Source organism: Echeneis naucrates, chromosome 21 (assembly GCF_900963305.1).
Source record: "Echeneis naucrates chromosome 21, fEcheNa1.1, whole genome shotgun sequence".
NCBI lineage: Eukaryota > Metazoa > Chordata > Actinopteri > Carangiformes > Echeneidae > Echeneis > Echeneis naucrates.
Genome location: NC_042531.1, coordinates 19,887,001 through 19,909,677, shown reverse-complemented (window position 1 = coordinate 19,909,677; position 22,677 = coordinate 19,887,001). Strand labels below are relative to the sequence as shown.

At 40.2% G+C, this 22,677-nt stretch overlaps 1 protein-coding gene across 3 annotated transcripts in view; it reads left to right on the top strand.

The window, feature by feature from the left end:
• The window catches only part of mlphb (melanophilin b), a 32,000-nt gene that overhangs the window by 2,390 nt on the left and 6,933 nt on the right, over positions 1-22,677 (top strand). For 2 of the 3 annotated variants that reach the window (XM_029492967.1, XM_029492966.1), the window contains exons 2-10: positions 392-543; positions 9,264-9,485; positions 11,997-12,136; positions 14,310-14,357; positions 15,576-15,628; positions 17,370-17,459; positions 18,258-18,369; positions 18,809-19,029; positions 22,099-22,182. In XM_029492967.1, coding sequence (XP_029348827.1) covers positions 419-543; positions 9,264-9,485; positions 11,997-12,136; positions 14,310-14,357; positions 15,576-15,628; positions 17,370-17,459; positions 18,258-18,369; positions 18,809-19,029; positions 22,099-22,182 — 1,095 coding nt within the window. In that variant the 5' untranslated portion in view covers positions 392-418. The remainder of the gene's footprint in view (positions 1-391; positions 544-9,263; positions 9,486-11,996; positions 12,137-14,309; positions 14,358-15,575; positions 15,629-17,369; positions 17,460-18,257; positions 18,370-18,808; positions 19,030-22,098; positions 22,183-22,677) is intronic. The other variant, XM_029492968.1, reaches the window with a different exon arrangement.

Below are 22,677 nucleotides of genomic sequence, written 5' to 3'. Positions count from 1 at the left end.
CTTATGGACACCGGGAAATGGTTCTTGTGTAAGCTTCATCCCCTGGTAATGACCAAAAACAAAGCTAAAACACAGGAACTGTTGGCCCCACATTCATCAGCTGCTCAGAAACACAACCCCAAATGAATGCTCGTGCTGCTGCAGATGTGCTGGAAGTGTTTAGTAGAGAGTTCGCCATAAGGTTACACATGACACAACAGCGTTGTTTTCACAACCTACCAACAAACCATGAATCATCAATTAGCACCATCAACATGGCCAATCCCTGACCAACTGATATCACCCTTGTTGTCTGTCAGCGGTCGATAGAATCAAAGCTCGTAAAGTACGAAGGTAATCTGTTTTTGAGTGGTTTTTTCAAATCTTTTCATGTTTCATTCCCCCACTGTAGCCCAGAACCTGGAGACATATTCACATTATGCCTGGCACCGCAACAGGGAAGAAGCTGGATCTTTCCAAGCTCACAGATGAGGAGGCCAAGCATGTGTGGGAAGTTGTCCAGCGAGATTTTGACCTGAGGAAGAAGGAAGAGGACAGACTTGGGTAAGTTAATCAGTGGGGGAGGGGCTGTTTGTGAAATACAAAGCAGCAAATAAATATACAGTATGTTAGCAAGCTGAATGTTTTCCTCCATTACTGTTACAATGTAAACTCAATGTAAACTATTATCGTTATCAAATGCAATGCAAACTTTTTCTGCTTCTTATCTACTCCATTCCTGTGATTTTTGGATTAAATTTGCTGTTATGATTACAGGATTATTAAAAAAAACATTAACAATGTGACAGCCTTGCTATTTTGCTCTCAGTTTTTCTGAGCTGATTTTAACTTTATGCCTAAAGCTCCTGTGGTTGAAAGCTGCATAAAGAACCAATACGCAGGTTTTTTTAATCCTGCATCTGGGACACCTTGATCACTAAGGTGTTCTTTATAACTGCATTAAGAATTGTTATTTGAGCATCCACAGAGTTTTCTGTGCAGTTATTCAAGTTGCATATAACTGCAGGGATGTTTTTGTCAGGCAATGATCCTGAAGTTGAATTTATTTATATATATATATGATATATATATATATTTTTTTTTTTTTTTTATATTTGGTGGAGGGAATGACATGTAGTATAGACACTGTGACACATGGGGTGTACGCTACGATTACACCTTAAATCGTAGCAGCATGTTGCCCATGACATGACATGCACATTGCATGTCAAGAACCTGCAGAGCATTCTTTTAAAAGTCACAAAAATTTGTTTATCCAAAGGCCACGACAGAGAAAACTCAGCAGAACGGAAACACTGTTTGATACTTTTTATTGCACAGCCGTTTTCTGCATTTTATATCAGTTCACTGACAGAGAACAAGGAAACACATGGCCTTTCTTCAGAATGTTTGATAGTCAATACTGCATCTGGCAATCTGCTGTTTTTCTCTGTCTTTCTAAATGATGATCAACCAATTTGTGCAATTTAAAAGTTAAGTGTAACCGGGCACAAATTGCACAAAGTGCTCAGGGTTGGGCTGACTTTGTTGAGCTACAAGTCAAAAACAGAGAATTCACTCACTTGCTCCTAACTTGCTGAGCCACCACTGCTCACATGTCTTTTTGGCATCGGTGAGCGATGGATGGTTTAGATATCAAGCTGTGGGAGGAAGCAGTTTAGAGGGAATTTCCCCTTATCCTTGGATGTGGGATGACCTTTACACAACAGAACCACAAATGCTCCTCCGTGATAGCCCACAAAATGAAGAAACCATTCAATAGCCCAGTGTTAAAAAAGGTGAAACGTGACCAGGACTCTTTTGGGGGCCCTAAAGCATAAATAACATTTGGTCTCCTATTAAAGCTTAATTACATAGGGAACCTCCATAAAATAGCTCTGCTCTGGAAACATTACAGTTATAGAGATAAGGTATCTGACACCTCTACTACAAAGTTAGCTCATTTAAAAGTATTTGCTTTTGGTATTTAAAACACAACCCCGCACACCCACAATCCACCCACATAGGTCTTTTCAGATATGGCACCTGACTGGACATCCTCCAACACAGTGTGCGTTGTTCAAGCCCAGTCCTGGACTGATATCTCCTGAAGAGAGTTTGCTGACTTTTTGCTGAAATTTTTCTGTGAAGCATCAATCAACCCTCACCTGACAATGCCACAAGAGGTGGCACAGTGGCATCAGCATTCAGATGCTTTTGCGTCTTTACTCTTCATTGTGATGTTGATTTAATTCTGGAAAGTCCTATAAAATTAAGATTTTATTTTGGCAAGGAGTACACATTCAATAATCAAATGACAAAGTTAAAACATGTTTTTAAAAATCTTAGCAAAAAGGGAAATAAAAGAATTCTGTCATTTACACATCTGTTGACTAGAAGCACCTTTGGTAGCACATCTCTTCTGGCTTCACACATCTGGATCTCAAATTGATTTCCTGCATCTTCATACACTACTGTGACTCCAAGGGAATTTTCTGCGCTGTTTGAGGGCTGCAGATGTAATTTTGAAAAGTTGCAGACTTTGGGACAATTTTTGAATTAATACCTCATTCAGTATATTTCCTGTACTTTCTTGTTTACATTTTTCAAGAGACAGCCGAATTATCCCTACTCAACAAACTAAACACAGTGCTATTGTTTGCATGTGCAGAAAAAGATCATTTTACACTCTCCATTATGGATTTCCCAAAAGCAATGAATGGTGAGTATCAGACATTTATTATAATCAGGGTTTAGACAAGCTGGTTTGTTTTCTATGTACATTTCCATCTGTGCTAGGTCTTCTTGAATTCACTTCTCATTCAAAGGGCTAGCCAAAAAATTGGCTCTCCACTAGGGCTCTGCAGATCGTCTGTAAGCTATTTTCATGAATACAAGGACCACACTGTCCTTCAATTTCAGACACTTAAGCTGCAGTTCCTGCCAAGATTCTTGAGCCTTTTTTTCCATTCAAATGAGTTGTTGTTTGCATGTCAGGCAACCAGTATTTTCTCAACCAAGGCCTCTGCAATCTATAAAGAGGCTCAGATCCTCCTGTGGTTGGCATATAAAACTGTCACACCTAAATCTTGTAAAACCACAGAAGTCTGAGCACAAACGGAAGTAAACTATTTTGGCAACAAAATAGGCTTTGTTACCAAGTCCACCAAAATATAAGTCTGTGCAGCTCAAACATGGTGCACAAATGTACAAAACCTTTCCCCACCATCCACATTTCCCCAATAACTGAAATTAGCTTTGAATAATTTGCTCTCCAACAATCTATTGAAGGCCCAGTACGAAATAGAAGACATTGACTCCAACTCATGGCAAGTCCCTAACCCTAACCCCTAGCCAACCATCCTGCACTGAAGTTATAACATTCCTCATGGGACAAGGGTCATACTCCCGCAAAAATCAGATCGAGCCAATATAATCACATCATTCTGATTAAATAAAAATATGCATTATCTTGATCAATATTCACTGTATGGTTGGCATGGATGATGATGATGATGATGATGATGAGAGAGAGACAGGTGAAGAGAGAGGGAGACGAGGAAGCACAGATGAGGAGAGAGAGAGTGAAGGTGGTCATATCCAGGCAACAAACTGAATCAAAAGCAACTGGACTTAGATTTGTCTAAAAAGACATTTCACCTTGGTCTGACTAGTGAGGACTAGTCAGACCGATGCATTGAGAACTGGTGAAATATAGTTGACAGTCTTTTCTCTGCCCCTGCCTCAGAATCCTCTTCCTCCCCTCATACAGTTCTGCCCCATTTAATGACATTCATCCTCTTTTTACTTTTCTCATTCTGATTTGTTAGATAATCACATTAACCTTAGGGGTAGGACAAGAGGACAGTATGAGATTATGATGTTAATGTTAATGTGAAAAACACGCTAGCTAGTTCAAACCTTGGGAAGAACCTCGTAAATACTGGAAGAGGTTAAACTGAGCGGATTTATGTGTCCAGACATGAAGAGAGAGTCCCCTTGTATGCAACAGCTATGACCAAAGTAAGACTGTAGTCTGGCCTCCACAGCCGGATTCCAGAGATTTGCCAGCTAAGCAAAACTACTGTGGTATCTATTTTGTTGTTGTTGTTGTTTGTCTTTTCTTTTAACGTTCGTTTTCAAATCTTGCTCAACGTCCTGTTTCCCTTTTATGTAATCATTCATGTGTCTGTTGTTTTGTTTGCTTGTTTGCAGCCTTCAAATCCATACAGCAGCTTTCAGGGAAAAAAGACTTAAAATAACTGCACATCAGTGGATACACTAAACATTGGAAAGATTTTTTTTTAATAAAGCAGTGGACCATCACAGTCCAACAGTTGAAGTCGGAGGAGACATAGTTTGTTCATACTTGTAAAGTATAAAATCTAAAAAATTATGTTTAACACAAACAGGCAAACACCATTTATCGTGTTTATGCTGAGTAGCAAAGCACTGATGACCTAATCAACAAAGAGGCCAGTAAAACAAATGGAAAACCAAAGTCTGAAAGAATGACAAAAAGTCTTATCTTAAAATCCACTCACTGAGATATTCCAGAGCTTTCTTTCACCACTACTCAGAGAAGGTTGCAGTATCTTAACATATTAATAACAAACTGGTTACAAACCTGCAGGAGGTATCACTGTTAACCAAAATATTAAATTGTATAGCCATTGCATGTATTACCTTGTATCATGTGTCAAGGTAATACATGTGGAGACCTAGGTAGTTGCCTACAGCGCACATCTTATTTGAATCATAGAAGGGCATCTTGTATTTCAGAGCTGCAGGATTTGATGTTTCAAAGAAGGGCAGATTTAAGAGATATTACTTTTAAATCACATTTCTAATGGTGAGCAGATATATCTGCAAAAAGTTATGGGGTACTTACAGAGTATGCCTTTTATCCCGGGGATCTAAGCTATAATTAAAAAAGTATGGCCCAAAAAATCGAATAAACAGTAAACATCCTCTCATGCGCAGTGACAGCTTTCCAGACTCCACCCACAATGCAACATTTGGGACTTCTTATCTCTGCTGTCAGCAGCCTTGCTGTGCTGAGCAAGGCTGCTGACTTTCCAACAATCAGCACACACTTGCCCTAAATGTTGTCTGATTCAAAGCAATGAAGTCATTCATAACACACATGTGAGCAGTTGCCAAGTCACACAGAGGAGGGGAAGTATGTCTTTGTTTGAGCTGGATTTAGTTTCATCTCTGCTTCTGAGTAGAATTTTTGCACTCATTGTATCAAATAGGTATAATATTCGAAGCTGAAGTATTTTCAAATTTGAAGATTCAGTTTAATTTCTTTTACATATTTAAAATGAATATGTTAACACTTGAACAGAGAGACACATTTTTCTGCCTTTTTATCTCTGCCACAAGAGCAAAAAATAAAAAGAAGAACAATGGTGATCGTTTTTTTTCATGTATTGTGGGGCTTCAACAAAGTCACCATTATTCTAAGTTTGACTGATGTAATTTACTCTGGCACACTGGAACAATAGCTTGTGAGAGTTTTATATACACAGTTTTATTTATCCCAGAGGAAGCAGCTGGCAGTACAGCCCTTGGCAAACACAGTTGCAGCATACACCTCACTGATGCCTTCAACAGTTACCAATCTAGGTGACCGTAGCTCTCAGCCAGGAGCAGATGTCATCACTTCACTAAGTGTTTCGACCCAAACCACATCACTCTCCGGTTGGTGGGTTGGCAGTGATGGCCAGATCACTGCCCATCCGATCCTGGCTTCCAGCTTTCTTCCTCTCTCTTGTTCCAAATCTAACAAGAGGCTTGTTTGGCCTCCTCCCCCACCCTACAGGCAGCTAGTTTCTTGCTCTTCTGATCAAGCGCCAGAGCTGACAGCAACCGCCACAATGAATTGGCAGTGAAGCCTCATCACCCTACCTTCACTGTTAACAGCCATGCCTGCCAACCTCTCTCCTCCCACTCCTGGATCAGAGGCTGGTATTTCAAGGCCTTCTCCTCATGGGCCTCCTCAGTGCCCTCCTCCCATGGCACTGTCAGCTTGATGAGGATGGTCTTATGGTCTTATCTGCACAGCACAATGTCAGGATGAAGTGTTGTGTGTACCACCTCCAGGAACTGCAGTTTTCTCCCCCCATTGACTTTCATCTCCCAGGAGCTGGCAGCTTGCAACAAGCTGATCTTTATTGTTTTCCTTGTTGACACAGACCTGGCTCCTTTCATGATGAGGGTGATGGACTTTGTTCCTGTGCTGGCTGGCCTCTTCTTGCACCTCTCCCGCTCTAATGTGTCAAGAGACAGGAGCACCATCTGTATCGGCTTTGGGTGAGAGCCGTTTTGCACCCAGCCAATACACGAGCCATTTTCCCCTTTCCTGAACTGTTGGAAATGCACCATTCCCAGGCCTTGCTGTCCAACGCAAGAGTTGCCCACAATGTCACACAGCCTTAGTGAGCTCTCTCCACAATCTATGACAAAGGGAGCTGCAGCTGTCCAGAACGATTGTAGAGGCCCACTGAAGAGAAGCTTGGGGGATTCCCCAACCATTTTCTCAGGTGTTTGTTGCTTACACAAATGAATAAAAACGAAAACTGGAAAACAAAAAATCTAACTTCAACTCATTTCACACCAGCAGTAACAAAAGACTTTTGGAGTCTGTCTGCCCTGCACATGATGGTCCATATCTGCAGTCAGAAGGATGCAGAGGAAGGCTAGAGGAAGGCTGTGGTTAGCCAGAATTGACCAGGCTTTCCTCAAAACCCTCCATTTATAAAGATGGGAAAGCTTTGCCTGCCAATTTGCACCACACCTTCACAGTGCACTGCAGTCTGTTTTTGTTTTTCTGATTAAAGAGACTGTACCCACTGGTGAAAGTGAAGGTCAGGACTGATTCAACAAAATATGGAAAAAGTATTCTCATAAGAATACAACCACCATTAAAACAACAGTGCTTGCAGAGGAAATACAGGTATTGGTGTTTTTTTCTACACATTATGACAATAATGTTGTGTGTTGTACTGTTATGTATTATGTATTAGCATTGGCTTTACAGCAATGCACATTAAGGAGGTAAGGTTCATAGATTTTCCTGATTCTTGTTCGGGCACTTCTTTTGGTCCCAGGATAAAAATACATATTTCCTCTGTAGCTATTCAACCTTAGTTTGTTACCTCCACCATAGAAGTTATATTTGCCCCTTTGTCTGTTTGTTTACGAGCAAACAGGATCCTGCAAAGACGGCTGAACCAGTCTGCGCTGGTTGTTGGGGACAGGGACATTGGCTAGTGAAGCAGACATTAAACTTTTGGTTTGCATCCAAAATTGGTTTATCACTTACTTTAACTTTCGGGACAAGGGCATGTTTTTATGTAATTCACTTTGGCAGACGTACAGCATGTTAGCACTGAGTGCCACTGGTATGTACGAAGTCTAGTAGAACCCATCTTGGGTGCTCACAGTATAAGAATGGTACAATGTTACAAAAAAAACGGTTATATAAATTCTTAATGAAATTCCAGGATTGACCAGCCTTCATCCTCACATGGAATGTGAGGTAACTACATGTTGGTATCAGCACATGCTCCTACCGTGCTGGTAGAGCTCTAAATGTTGTACGCCAAATAATTATTTGGAAAAATCATGTAAATTGAAACAAATAATAGAAATATATGGAACCCATTAAAGGCTAGATACATACAAAGTGTAGGTGGGTGTGTAGAGGAGCAAATGTAAAAATAAACACATTCTAACAGTTATCTTCTTTTTTTTTTCTCAAACCTCTAATGCACTAAATGATTCCTGGAGAGACAGCGTCTTTTACTCACTTTTCCATGAAATAAATCTGACATCTCATCTTCACTAACATTCACATGAACCGTTAAATCATAAAATTCCTGTGTAATGAAGTGGTACGATGTTTGCTTCTCTAGCTTTCAAAAGGAGGACTAAGTTCAAGATGAACCTTCACACAACACAACTTCCTAGGAAAGCGCTTCTGTGTTTCTGACTGTGAGAGGAGTGTTGAAGGACATGGTTAGTCTGACGTAGCATAGATGCTGAAGTCAATGGGAAAGAACTTGCTTGGCTACAACGTTAAAAGCTACATTATTTCATACCCATGCATAAACATGAAATTACACTTTATGACGTTGGGAGTTGCATTGCAACTAATACTTGACAAACAGCAATTTATCCTTCCAGATCAAGGGAGCATAGGCTTTGGCTCCGGCCTATGTGGGTTAGATGTTACCAGAAACAGAGACCAAACAGAGTTTTGAGCCAGCATGGACTTACACCACAATTTGCAACAGTGATTTCCTGTACCTAGATGGGCATTCACACCATAATTTAATGCTGATTTCTGCAGCCAGAACAGAGCAGCATTGTTAGTGTTTGTCCAGATTGAACAGAAGTCCTATCACTAATGGCCAGCAGATGTGTCTTTAAAGGGCTCTACTGATACTTACTGAACTGTAGTGTCCCATTTTCTGAAAAGGATGTGGTCTAAATTTAAAATACTATGTCTACAACTACTGTGCAGAATCCATACGAGGTGGCAGTAGTCCTGCAATCCTATCAGGCACACAGACTTAGGTCAATCGTCATTTGCGAATGTGTATTAGTGGGTTTTTGTTTTTTTTGTTGTTCTTGTTTTGTTTTGTTTTTTGTGGCACAATGAGGCCGTGTATGTGCCACAATCTTACCGGAGTGCATGTTAATATAGACCACATTCTCTGCTGCCATATGGGTCCCTGAAGAGGAAACATGTTTTCTTTTACTTTTTGAGCTCAGCATATCGACCACAATATATTAACCTGTGGCCCAAGGAAAGATGAAAGTCATTTCCTTTCAAGAAAAGCACTAATCTTTTTAATGTTGTGAACAGCTGGAGGTCATCTTTGTTTGCACAGCTCAGATGCATTTTCAAGCTTTTGTGAGATAGCTGTCTTTCTTTCTTTTCTTTTTTTTTCTTTGTAAATGTGTGAAAAAGTGATTAACTGCGGCAAAATACTGGTGCTGGATTAACACCAGATTTAGCACTGCTCTCTGGAGGGAGAGATCTAAATAAAATGGGGCATTTTCATTGGTTCTTCTGTTTATAGTACAGCAGATGTTTAAAAGGATGCTACAGGCTTCAAAAATGTGAGACTTTTCTCTTGTTAAATTGTTTTGTTTGCTGGTAGTTTTTCCAATGGGAGTATGAATGCCTCAATAAAAGATTTATAAAAAAAAAACTTTGCACTTATTGAGCCTTACACTCTCTCTTCCATGTATCCAATGTTGCTTTTTAGTGATCTGAAGACCAGAATTGAAAAGGAAGATACTAAGAGGGAGCTTCTGGGGGACCGGGCCAGCGTGACAGAGTCTCTCTGCATTCGTTGTCTCCAGCCCTTCAAGTTCCTGGTCAACAGCAAGCGTCAGTGTCTGGACTGCCAGCTGAACATCTGCAAGACCTGCAGCCGATACAACAAGAAAGAGCATGGCTGGGTGTGTGATTCCTGCCACATGGCCAGGTAGGAAATAACACATTAAAGACACCCTAATCCCTGTAGTGAGGTAAGGTACTGCTAGGTAGGAACGAAGACTGAAACTTAAAAGTACTCACCAAAAAATTTGTAGCTCCAAGGTCAGTATATATTGCATCAAGCTAAAAAAAAAAAAAAAAAAAAAAAAAACAAGCACAGTGCATTGCTTATGGATGTCATGCATTTATTGTCATACATAATTAACTAACAATTACCTGTCCAGAGTGACCCCGCCCTCACCCGATGTGAGCTGGGATTGGTTCCAGCAACTCCCACGACCCGGACCTGGATAAGCAGGATAAGATGAATGAATGACAGAAAGGTCTACAGGGCTGAAAGATAAAGTCACAAAAACATCAAAACGTTTAGTTCAGCAGGCAGCTTTCCTGAGGAGGAACTGGCTCCATCAGTGAGTCACTCCCTAAAGAGTAAATGTTGAACTTCAAAGCCAAACTAAACAGTCTGTCTCTTCACAGCCTGGTGCAAAAACAGTTTTGGTCTATATAACTAATTCCCCCCTTTGTGAAACTATGCAAGAGGGTGAAACTTTATATCACTCACCTGTTTAAATTTTATGAAGAAATTATGGAGCAGCAGTCATTAGAGCAGCATGGCGGCACAGTGGTTAGCTGGTATTGGCTCCAGCACCCTCAGTGACCTGGAAACATTGGTAGAAGATGAATGAATTAATATAGTTAGTTATAATTGAGAGCGGGGCTGTTTTGAGTAACAGGTTAGGTGAACAAATGCTTGTCACAAACTTTCAAGTCTTCAGCCTCCAGTTAGTCCACTGACAACAAAATTTTCCCCAGTGCTTTAATTAAAACAGGGTGATTCATTTATTTTTATTGTAAAATGACAAATGGGAATTTTCAATGCTAGCAACTGAGGAAATGTTACTTTTGCTACGTAGATCCAACAGCTGTTTACTTTGTGAGGTGTGAGTTCAGCATCAAACATTAATTCTTGTGTCCATCACAGAATTTCTTCTACCGAGGTTGCTAACCAACCAGTGCTAAACTGTCTTCTCATTTTCCGATTGTGTCACTGTAGCGTTCAGTTCTCCCTGCAGACATAGAGGTACAACCTCTGGAAAAGACATTCATTCATTCATTCATCCTCTACAGCTTATCCATTTCCAGGTCACAGGGGTGCTGGAGCCAAGCCCAGCTCACTCTGAGTGGACAGGTCGCCAGACCATCACAGGGCCAACACACAGAGAGAGACAGAGCCACTCACACTCAGACCTACAGACAGTTTAGAGTCACCAGTTAACAAAAAAGCATTTTTTTTAAAGGCTTCAGGCCTGGGAATCAAACCCGTGAACATCTTGTTGTGGGGCAACAGCGCAAACCACTATGCCGCCATGCTGGCCCTGGTAAAGACAACAATGTCCAAAACAGCTGCCAAAGTCATTAAGCGACAAACCTGCTCCCAGCAAGAAGCACATTTGGCTGCAGAGAAAATATACAGCTACAAAGATCAGTTCAAAGAACATCCAAGGTCTCTACAACACTATATAGAGAGGTAATATATGAGTAAATTCACATCTTTGATCATGTCAATTATTTTCTACACTGTTGAGATTCTGTCCGAGCTCTGGTTATCTCTGCTGACATGCTTTTAACCATGTGAAAGAACATGAAACACCATATGTGTAAATTATATATTTTACTTCAGCAGTGGGATTTCATTTAAGGACATTCACAAGTTTATGGGAACTTAATTTGAAAGCTGCTTCATAAAGTTGTGTGTCTGAAATCGGCAGATCTTTTCAATCTTTAATGATATATGAAACCTCCATTGCACTGTGTTGGAATTTGGACTGAGTGTGCTTGATAACACCAGAATACAGTCTAGGTCAAGAGTCAGTGGAGTTATGCTTTGAAGTTGTGTTACAGGGATTTGTCATTCTAGTGCCTAAACTCAGACATGATGAAACAGTCATACAACTGCTGATGTGTATGTGAGTCTGAAAGTACTTCACCCATTTACAAGACAAAAAAAAAGATTAGTGCTATGCAGAATATGACTGGTGTGCATGAAATAGCCTGCTTGATTATTTCCGTTTCGTTTTGCTAATTATCATGAGCAGAGCAACTTTCTGAGCAGTTAAAGAGGCAATCTCTTACAATGGTTTGACCACACACACAGCATTTGATGGAGGTTTGTGTAGCTGTTTTTTAGACTTCAAGCGCAGTCACATCTAAGATCTCCTTCGCTGCTCAGGCTCTACAGCGGCACCAGAATATAATACAGCCACTTCATCCCTGCTCTATATGTAGCCATTACACCATTGTTTTCTCAGGTGAGGCTGAGCACTGAAAAGCCCTTTTCACTGAACTCAGCCCTCGTCTGAAGCATGCTGGATTTTGTTCATCTCACACTGACTATTCGCAGAAAAGACACACCGCACATTAGCCTCTTTCTCGCTCCGCTCTCTGTAATTAATCTGGCCCATTTAGAAGTGAACTGCTCTCCATCCATGTCTGTTGACAGGGTCCTAAAGATTGGCACGTTGGAGTGGTATCATGAAAACGTCCGTGCTCGCTTCAAGCGCTTTGGCAGTGCCAAGGTGATGCGGTCACTCTTCAAGAGGTTGAACGGACAACACAGTTGCCCTCAGAGTGACCTTGGAGGTGAGCAGACCAGTTGCCTATGGGTAGCTTTTCTATAAATAATTGCTGTTAATCAATTATTTTTAACTTTTAAATATTTAAACCCTTTACCCATTTGTGTACATCTCCATGTGAATATAAAATGGAATGTAAATGGCAAACTTCACAAATACTGTCATAGCAGCATTTCAGCACAGTGATTATTCCCAGGAAATGATTGAGATTCTGGACGTCCACTATGTGGAAATATGTAGGTAAATTTTTTGCAGAGCGAATCAAAAGTTACATACGTGGTGGAGTGTCATTTCTCAGATCAAGGCAGATCATCTGCTCCACTCGTTTCTTTACAAGCCCCAGGGAGTGTGCTGCAGTTCAGAATCTGAGCCTGCTGAAGTGGTAGACCATGCTACAAGTCTGCTTGAGCTTACCATAAGAAATCCCCAGTAAATGAAAAGGCTTCAAGGAGATTCACCCGGTGCACATTGTACTGTAACTCCGTGGAAAATGCATATCAGACTTTTATCTGATATGTATTTCTGTGTCAAAATTGGAATTATACAGTTCAAATGAGTGAAACTTCACCAAGACAGTGCTTCCTTCCTGTGACTGATGTCAAGTTCAAGGCTTGGAGTTGGAAATGCTTTATTCCTAAAACATAGCACAGGTTCCTCAAGTTAATGGAAGTAGAATAATAATATTTGCAACAACCAAATCAGATGAGCCCAGTGGAACAAAAAACACCAGTGAAGGATGATCAGTTACACAATGCTGCTGATTCCAGATGGCAGCCTCTGGTGGTCCAACATTTTCCCAAGACAGTTAATGTTTTAATGTCTTTTTCTCAAATTTGTCACCCATCTGTGGAGGAGACACAATGAGTCACCAGAGAGAAAATTCCGTTTTGTTCTCCTTCCCAACCATCACCAGCGGGCTGCCAAAATGTGTCACAAGGTTTAATCTCTTCCATCTTTCCTGTTTTTCCTGCTCCGGCTTGTCAAAGCTGCACTGAATGCTGTCACAGAGCAGTTTCTCAGGCCAGGTGCTCCACTGTCAGGTTTTTACCCTGAACCGACCACTGGGCTTGGAGATAATTCTGCTGTGGGAGACACACATTGTCTGCTGCATCTAATGATATATTAATGTTGTGTTATACCTGTGTTTAAAGTCTGATGCAGCCTGCTGCAGCTATGCCCAGAGCAGAAATACAAGATGCGCTTCAGCTTTTGACGTTATTTCACACAGAAACTCTGATGCTATGATGAGAGGTCATAGTATTAAAAGATCAGAAAAGACCAATCAACAAAGAAACAGCAAGGGCCCCTGGTACTGCTTACACTGAGTCACTCCAGAGGATTTCAGGAAGGTATACAGAGAGCTGGTTGGCTCTCTGAGCCCAGCAGGTCTTGTGATCATTCAGTCACATGTCTCCCATTCTGTGCTTGGAAGTAAAGGATCCAATCCTGCAGGGATTCAGCCACCAGAAAAACGGAGAGGATGAGTGAGAGGGAGAGAGAGGCGGAGGGAGAACAAAACTTTTTTTTTTTTATTTGTTATGTACAGATGTGGAATCCAACTCATAGTGTGCACAGATGCAAGATGTAGTTATGAAACACCGTCATAAATACATATGTTAACAGATGCATCATGTTTAATACAATCAGCACCTCATCACATGTAGAGATTCATGTGACAACCTGGATTAAATTCAATATGCATGGCTGCACAATCACACACGGACACACACACACACTCACGTTCTCCTGCTGTCTTTTACTGTTTGCATTTCACAGTGGTCCGCTGGGCCCCCGCAGCTCGAAGGGTGTTATCCTATGGGTAAATGGAGAAATGTAACAATGATGCAGTGTATTTGTTCACACACATTGTGTGAAGAAGAAAAGTATGTTGACTGCACAAACTCCTTCATTTAATGCTGCTACTGCAGCTGCTCCTGTTTCTCATTATTGTTTTTATATGGAAAATATCTGAGTGGTCTCAATTCACAAAGCCATTTTGTATCATTAATGAAATGTAAAATCCACACAAATCTCACCTCATTCAGAGAGAAGGTTTCTTAAAAGATTCCAGACAGCTTTGTTGGAATTTGTGGTGAGTTTGTACGGCTGTTATCACAGTGTCTTCCTGGTAAAGGAAAGTAGAAGAGATAATTTGTCTTCTCCGCTCTTTTGTTTTCCAGAGCCCCATGATTATGATACACAGAGCATGCCTGATGTCCATGTCCACAGTAAGTACACTCAGCTAATGGAAAGTCAGGAAAGTTTAGACAAATACATTTTCATAAAAAAAAAAAGACCCGCATTGTAGCCAAATGCTAAAATCAACATGCTTACTCTTGTTACCATGCTGCATTGCATCACTGTGCTGTTTTTTTTTTTTTTTTTGCTTGTTTGTTTGTTTTTTGTATCTCAAACATCTTGAGTCTTTATGGTCAAAGCTGAATTCACCTATACAATGTGTAATGTGCTTTATGGTCATTTGTCACAAAAAATGTAGTGTTACAATATGCATAACAAAAGGTACCCTGATGTCAGCTGATAGAAAGTGCTAAATAATTTTCAGCAGATTACAACAGGGTTCAGTCTAGCCCACATATTCCTTCACCCGGGGGACTCCCTGACGGTTATTCCAGCGTGTGTGTGGTCCTTTTTAGATCCCTTCACCAATGGTCTTTGGATATTGACTGTTTGGTGTGAAGAATATTTTGGCAGAAAACTCATGATTGTAGTTTGACACAGGGATTCTTTACGCATTGTTAAATATTCAGATTAGACAATGAAAGTGATCCATCCATTGTGAATGTGTGGTACAGTGGATACAGTGGTTTGGGAGCAGAGCTGCGGGTTCTGGTTGGAAAAGTCAGCATTGGCCCGGCTTTAGTCACGATGGCACATCATGAGAAAAAGACTGGGAAGTTTCACTCTGATTTAAAAAAAAATCTTAGTGGGATTTGATGCAATTATTATACATTTAGTAATTTTCACTGAGGCTGTAGCAAAAATCAGTATTACTTCATGTTGGAAATTATTAAAACAAAATGCAGTAAGTGTTAACAGATGTTTAGTGTTATGTTGTTGTTCTGCATAAACTTTATGAACTTAATTTTTATCTGTCGATCTGTGAAGCATCATCTGAAATGTTTGTCCATCTCTGTCACTCAGTTTTTCTTAGCCTCCCACTGTCTTTCTGTGTTTGTGTGTGTGTTTGAAAATGTGTAGTGTTCTTTTCTTTTTCCTCCTACTTCTGTTGTTCTTCACTGTATCTCAGTGGGGGGACAAGTTCAGAGTTATCCAGCTTGTTTGAAAGAGGTGTAACTTTTTACTCATAATATGATCTTAGTTTGCTCGTAATTGTTTCAAGAATTATACGGTTTCTGTGCAGCATATTGTCATTTTGTTATTCTGAAAAGCTTTGGCTTACTAGTAATATCTCTCCTAATCTGCAGATGGATATGAGGAGCACAGACTGGATGCCACAGATTCACAGCACTACAAAGGGGTAACTCCTTTTTGTGTAACTCCTGTTTCTTAAGAGCTAATAGTAGTTTTGTTTCTTTGCTGGGCTTGTGTTTTCCCTAAAACACAAGTTTGCCTAAAATGCCTGAACTTTGCTTGTCTAAACATGAAACAGGTACCTTGCAGCCATCATGTAGATATTCAAGTTTTAGTATGTTTGAGAGCAACAGAAAACATCCCAAACCAGGTCGTCAGAAGTGCTGGCTCTTTTTCACAGAACAAACACAACCAGTATTGTACCTGCTCCGTTTATGTTGTGTTGAGCTGTTGCCCACTCCTGTTGTGTTTCGGTGTGGGAAAGCAAACCCCATCTGGATGGAAGACAGTTTAATACAGGCTGAAATCAGTGAGACTCTGCTGACTTCAGCTCTGATCTTCATCACACAGACAGCCCCTCTCTCTGTTGAAATGTAGAGGTGTTTTTTGCACATGTTATCTGTGTGATACAGCCCAGCGCTCAGCAGCAACCGGAATGTCCTGACAGCCAGCGATGTTCAAGGTTGGCACAGTCAAAGCAGCACTAGCCACAATGCACTGTGGGTAAATACCAGGCTGTCTAACAAAATCACACATTTAAAAGAATCCAAGATGAGTTATAAAGACCTCTGGTTGAAGTCCTAAGATTTTAAAAGGGGGCACACAGTCCACTGGAATTCGTCATAAAACCAAGACTGCTCTTGTTTATACCGCAGTCTCTGTGTTTATTTTGAATCGCTGCAGTGGCTGTCAAGTAGAAAAGTTGTTGTCAGGACTCCTGGGCTCTGCGGGGTCTCTGGATGCTCTCTTTGTTTCCAGTGAAACTGACAATTAAGGTTTTATTTATATCTGACATGATATCAATGCGGCACGGCCAAGTTCCCTGTTTGATTTCCCTTAGACACGTGGCCATCTGCTGGTCCAAACAGAGTGCTGCACGTTGAGTTACAAGCGTGAAACGGTCCTGTCAGAAGTTTTAGGAGCTGTAACAGTTGTGTTCTGTTCTTGGATTGAAACAGTTTGTGCATTAATCTGAAAAAGTCCTTCTTCTTTCCTGGCTTCATCACTAAACCATTAAATGTTCACCTAACCCTTTATTTGACTATTTAATATCTTATATCATGTGTCATTACATTTGATTACACTTGATCTGATTTCTCTTAAAATTATAAAATTGCTGCTCTGTGAAAAACAGAGACTGCTGCGATGGGGATTACCAGAATCCATATTCCAATTAACTATATCACTGAAAAATTATTTTCTTTAATGGTTATAGGACCTAAAAGCAGAGCAAGTTTAAAATTAAACAATGATCTTTTACTCCGTGATTCTTATTGTCCTGCCATAGAATGAACTTGCACACCTTCCTTATTTCTGTGCATGGTCGATACAAATCCAAACATTTAACTGCCAAATATTTCTATAATGGTTTTAATTTCTAGTGATTTAAAATTTCATACAAGTTGTTGGGTTTGACTAGAAGAGCTGGTATAGGTCAGACAGTCTTGAGAAAGAAACGGTTTGTATTATTAACTGCTTTGTGAATAAAACATAGAATTGTTTTTAATAAGTTTGGTATGCTTCTGCAATGCTTCAGAGACTGCGAGATATATTTTACGTGGGTTCTATTTTATCCTTTCTCTCGTCCTCCAACCATGTATTCCCTTTACTTTTTTTTATTCTTTTATGTTGTTCCTGATATCTTTGCACTCTCATTTCTGTCGGTGGTGGTCATCTGCTGTCATAAGATAAAAAAGGCCAAAAGGCGGTTAACTGTTGATCCCTATGATTTCGGATTGGGCTGCGACTACTCCATCAAGTCAGGACAGCAAAATCAGGTAGAAGCTACTCAACTACCCTGCAAGCTGCATGTCTTCACACAAACCACTGTGTGTTCTCTGTTTCATTCGTTCTGTTGTCGTTCTTTGCCAAACGCTGTCTGCTCTGGCGAGGCAAAATGTAATTATTGTTGAGCACCAGCATTATTTATGCTCTTATTTGGCCACAAGAACTCACATTGTGCACAAACAAATGCACATGCCTATTGCAACCTTGTCAGCTCATTCACAGAATGTTCTTCATGAAAGCAATGAAATCACAATAGACATAAAATAAATAAATAAATAAATAAAATCTTTTCTGAATTGTACATATTTCACTTTGGAAACACTTGAACCAGCCAAACCAAACAATATGTTGTAGCTCATAGTTTTTATGGTCTATGTTTAAGAACAATAATGCCATAAATATTCAGTACAAGTTTCTTATTCAATTTGCATACAGCCTTAATAACTACACATGGCACCAATGACGCTTTAATGTGACTGCTGACTTATTCACTCACCATATACATAGATGCTCAGTGTTGGGACTTTTCTCATGATCAAAGAATTATTTTATTAAGCTAATAATAAATTTAACAGTTGAAGTAGCGCATGTCATTTTGCAAATGCTGTTGCTACCACAGGATTGTGAGTTGTGCTGCTTTCACCCATTCCTGCCTTTTATTAATCAACTGCAACTGAACTGTTCAATTTCAAGTTCATCCACGGACAGCATTAGCAGCTGATGTGAGCAACATGCCCTTCTCCTCCTCTCTCCCTTGTTGTTTAACTAATCTCCATCTTCGCTCCCAGGCCCCAGCCTCCGACCACACCATGGTCATGGATGAAGGTCTGAGGGAGCCCATGCTCGCTGAAGCAGATGTGGCCTGTGCTTTTCACCAGATTTCAGATGAGCAACACAAAGGTCTGCACCAGGCAATGGTTCCTCAAGGGCCACTGCAGATGCTATTCATATGTCACGGAGCTCAGTGTACAACTCAACAGCTATGCTAACCTATAAGGAAACTAAATAATCTATAGGAAGCTCCACAGCTCTTGGCAAACAGACAGAACATCAACTTACGTCGTTACCATAGCTTAGTATTGTGTATTCTGTATTAGATAATTAAATGTATTTTTTTGCTGCTGTTGTTTTTATTACTTAACATAACAAAAAATATATAGAAATATACACAGAAGCTCAATGTCAAACCAATGTTTCGATGGTTGCATTCAGCCCGTAGCCAGTTAGTTAGCTAGTTAATAATGCCAAGTTATTAGGCTGCATGTCAGCAGGTTGCTTCATATAATAACTTCATATTCCTCACCTTATTTATTGTACACCTCTTTCTGTATTTCTCTAGATCGACTTGTGTACTCGGACAGCCAAACGGTCCCGCCTTGCTCCATTTCCCAGCTCAGCTACTCCTCCTGTGGCAGTGGCCTTCGGGACAGCAGCAGCTACCTGCCTGGTCCTGATGATTCAGAAGAAGAGCACCAGGCCTACCCTTTCTACCAGTCTCACCTGGGCCCCTGCAGCCACACATCCCAGGAGAGCCTGAACTCAGCCAACCCCCCACCACAGGTCATTGACGTGCTTCGTATTAATATCTCTCATTAGTCAAAACTAATCCTTGATGCTTTACAATTTGTTAGGGTTAGGGTTGGCAGCCACTCTAGGTCACTTAAAAATATCATTTGGAGGGCTTATGTTGTTTTGTGGTTCTGCATTCTGTGTGTTGAGAAAACTTTTTGTCACACAATTGTGCATGCACACCACACCTATTGGAACATATGCACATGAAATATTAGAAATGTGACATTCATTAGCAATTCATTAGTCAAATCCTACTCTCACGTGTCTCCACCAATCAACTGCGTTTGTGTACTTAAAATCCATGTGGCTTTTAACAACGGTGAATAAAAATTTTGTTTAGATTTTGCGCCAATTCCCAGACAACAAATCTTTCATCTGTTTTACTGTGGGAAAAACTGAACAGAACATCTTGAAGTGTTTAAAAATATGAGAAGGAAAAAGTGTAGACCTATGGCCAGCTGTTAATATGAGTTTTGATAACTAGGATTTTGAGCTTTGATAAGAGGTTTAGTCTGTTGAAGGAGAACAGTGGACAATGAGAGTTTGTTTGACCTCAAAATATAGTCCTGAGCCCACTGCAACATCGTGTGGTGGAAAGAAGCCTTGTTTCTTAGCCTTATTTTTATGAGCCAGTAAAGAGTAGGGTAAGAGTGTAAACATAACCAAGCTTTTCCCCTGTTTGGGTTACATTAAAGAGGGATAGTTTATTAGAAAACTCATTATTATGCTATGATCTGTCGAACAATTCATTTTGGTTTTGAGCTACATTCCTGAAAGACAAGAGATAAAAAAAAAAGTGACTCTCACTGGCTTAACTACCAGTACACTGGCACACACTCACACACACACACACATCTTCATCAACATGACACGTCATTGAGTGATGTAGGTGAGACAGCTGCAAGATCAGAGGACCCTTATGTTCATTACATCATTGTCTATTTATGTGTTGGCTAACAACTCAATCCATGGGAAGGATCACAACAACTGTGACTGATCTGTTCACGAGAAGCAGATAAACAAACTTTGTTTACCATTAGTTTGACTGAACATTAGCCGCAATCAATGGATTAGGGTTAGGTTAAGGGTTATGTGTTCTCTGGGTGGGAGTTTTTGAGTTGATTCAGATACTCTCCAGAAGTTTGTGTTTACTCTCTGAAGTATGAATAATCAGAAATAAAAAGGTGCCCTTTGTAATATTTCAAGATTAGCGAAATGAAACTAAAGGATTGAATTGAGCTCTGTGACTGGGAGGGCTGGCGTTATCGGACGTACCCAGCAGTGTGCTGATTAGCACCCTTGATATCTTGTGTTATTGCAAATTAGTCTCACAGCTGGGCAAGGCACTGGGGGACACAAACAGGACACCAAAGAGAACACTCAGCTCAGACATCAAAAACAGCCATGGAATTTCTGTGTTAGTCAGACAGCAGACACTCATCCTGCACACTCGTGCTGTGCTCTGTCCACCTGATGCTGATTTAGAAACACTCAAGCCAAGTCTAACTTGAAAGTCAAGTGACATGTGCCATTTGATTATGTTTTTGTTTTTTTTTTTTGTTTGTGGACTGACATATCAGGATGACTCATCAAATGCAGAGACGAGACAGGAGCGGGGCACAAACAAGATTGCTGTGTGTTTGAAGAATTAGTAAAAAGACAAGTATATCACAAGGACAATGGGGAAGCTTATTAAAACGTATTAAAAACTTCCATACATTAGGAATTTCCCAGTTCAGGATCAATAAAGTAAATCAATAGCCAATCAATCTATAAATCTTTCAGCCAATGTATCTATCCATCTATCACAGTGGATTCTAGACAGCAGTAACATCAGAACCATAAAATATTCAAGAAAATTACTAACTGTCTGGAAAAATGTACATTCAGTGTCAACCTTTAATCTTCTTGTTCAGTAACAATCAACACAACCTGCTGTCGCATTAAAACACCTGAAACTGATCAGGTTGGAACTGCAGGAAAAAAGTCAGAAAGTCTTAAACTAAGAGTTGATGATTTTCTTCCAGACTGTTTGGATGTGGGCTGATCTGATTAGATTTAGCTGTCTTGGCGACATAAACAAAACACCCCACTAATGTTATCAGATTTGTTTTATTCAATTTGGCTGTGTCTCATCGGTAAGTGAAAATATGTGACCTAACCTACTTCTATCTGGGCCATATCCATTACAACAATAGGAGCTCAGACACAAACTAAATGCAAAAATGTCATGTGGAAAAACTGAAACTGTGTGCCCATATAGGAAGCAATCACTCACAAAGTAACTGAGCAAATATGTTTTTCATTGGCCTGAAACTGGATAAATTCAATCATTATTTTAACAATTAAATCATTATCTTTAGATTATAAGGAGTTAAATTCGGGTCTGGGGCTGGGAAGCTTTCATATACAAGATTAGTGAGGATGGATTTGGCTATATTCTGAGAGGAACCATTGTTAAGGGTCACAACTCAGGTCAAGAGAATGCTTTTCGCATCAAAAATGGGTCAGTTGACTGTCCACATGATTTCCTGGCTTGAATATGACTCAGGAACATCATGAAAAAAGTATTATTGCATTATGGTCCAAGGGAACATTTTATTTAATTCATATGTGCATGAAGAAAAAGTGTTTAAGGGGCCATTTCATTTTTAAAAATCCTGTTTCTTTTTGTTTTTATACTCTCTTTCAAAATGCATGGACTGTTGACATGTTATCCTTTCTATTATTGTAAGTCAGAGGTGAGGATGATATGATTTGGCTGTCGTGACACTCAGCATGGATGCAGACTGTTTTTGTAGGCCAGTTTGTTTTTTGATTCCTTCAATGTGAGTGTAATCTATATCACATGACATGCTATTAGTCATGGGGTTCTTTCAACATTATCCCATCAATTATCAGTTATCAATTATGGTGGACATTTTGTTTTGAAAAAAAAAAATGAATTCCACATTTTAAGTAAGTTTGCCTTTGCCTCTAACATCCTGCATTCTTCAAATGTGTCTCTCATTACTTTATCTTTGTCACTATCATCTGACACCAATTATCTTTCTTCAGATCACTGACCTAAACAGGCGCATGTCAGCCATCGAGTGCCTCCTAAACCGCTTAGAACAGAAGGTCACGTCAACACACGATCAGGTAAATCCATTTAAATCGCACACGGTTGTAGCAACGGAGCTATGATTGTGATTACACAGCTGGGATCCAGTCCTCTTTCCTCCTCAGCACCACCTTCCCCTCCGCATATGGTTTCTCATAGTCTCAGAAACACCAACATGACAACGGCCAAATTAATAACCGGAGGCTTCAAAATGACAGTTCAATCAAGTAGAAGGTATTTTACCGACACTTATCGTTTTTGGATAATACAGAAGGGGCACACAATGATGTCTCATGTGGAGTTGGTGCCTGTTTGTCATTGGGAAGAGGGTCCTGAAATCAATCCATACCATTAACATCAGAGATTAAGCCAAGCCACAAAATCAGCAAACTGTAAACAAAGACAGGACTTAAGATCATTTGGTACTTAGCGGGCATTGTGCTTCACATGTGAACAGTATTTGACAGGCTCTTGCTATTCCTCTCTTGTGGCAAATCGCAGCTTTAATCAATTTGTACGAGGCTCAAAGAGAG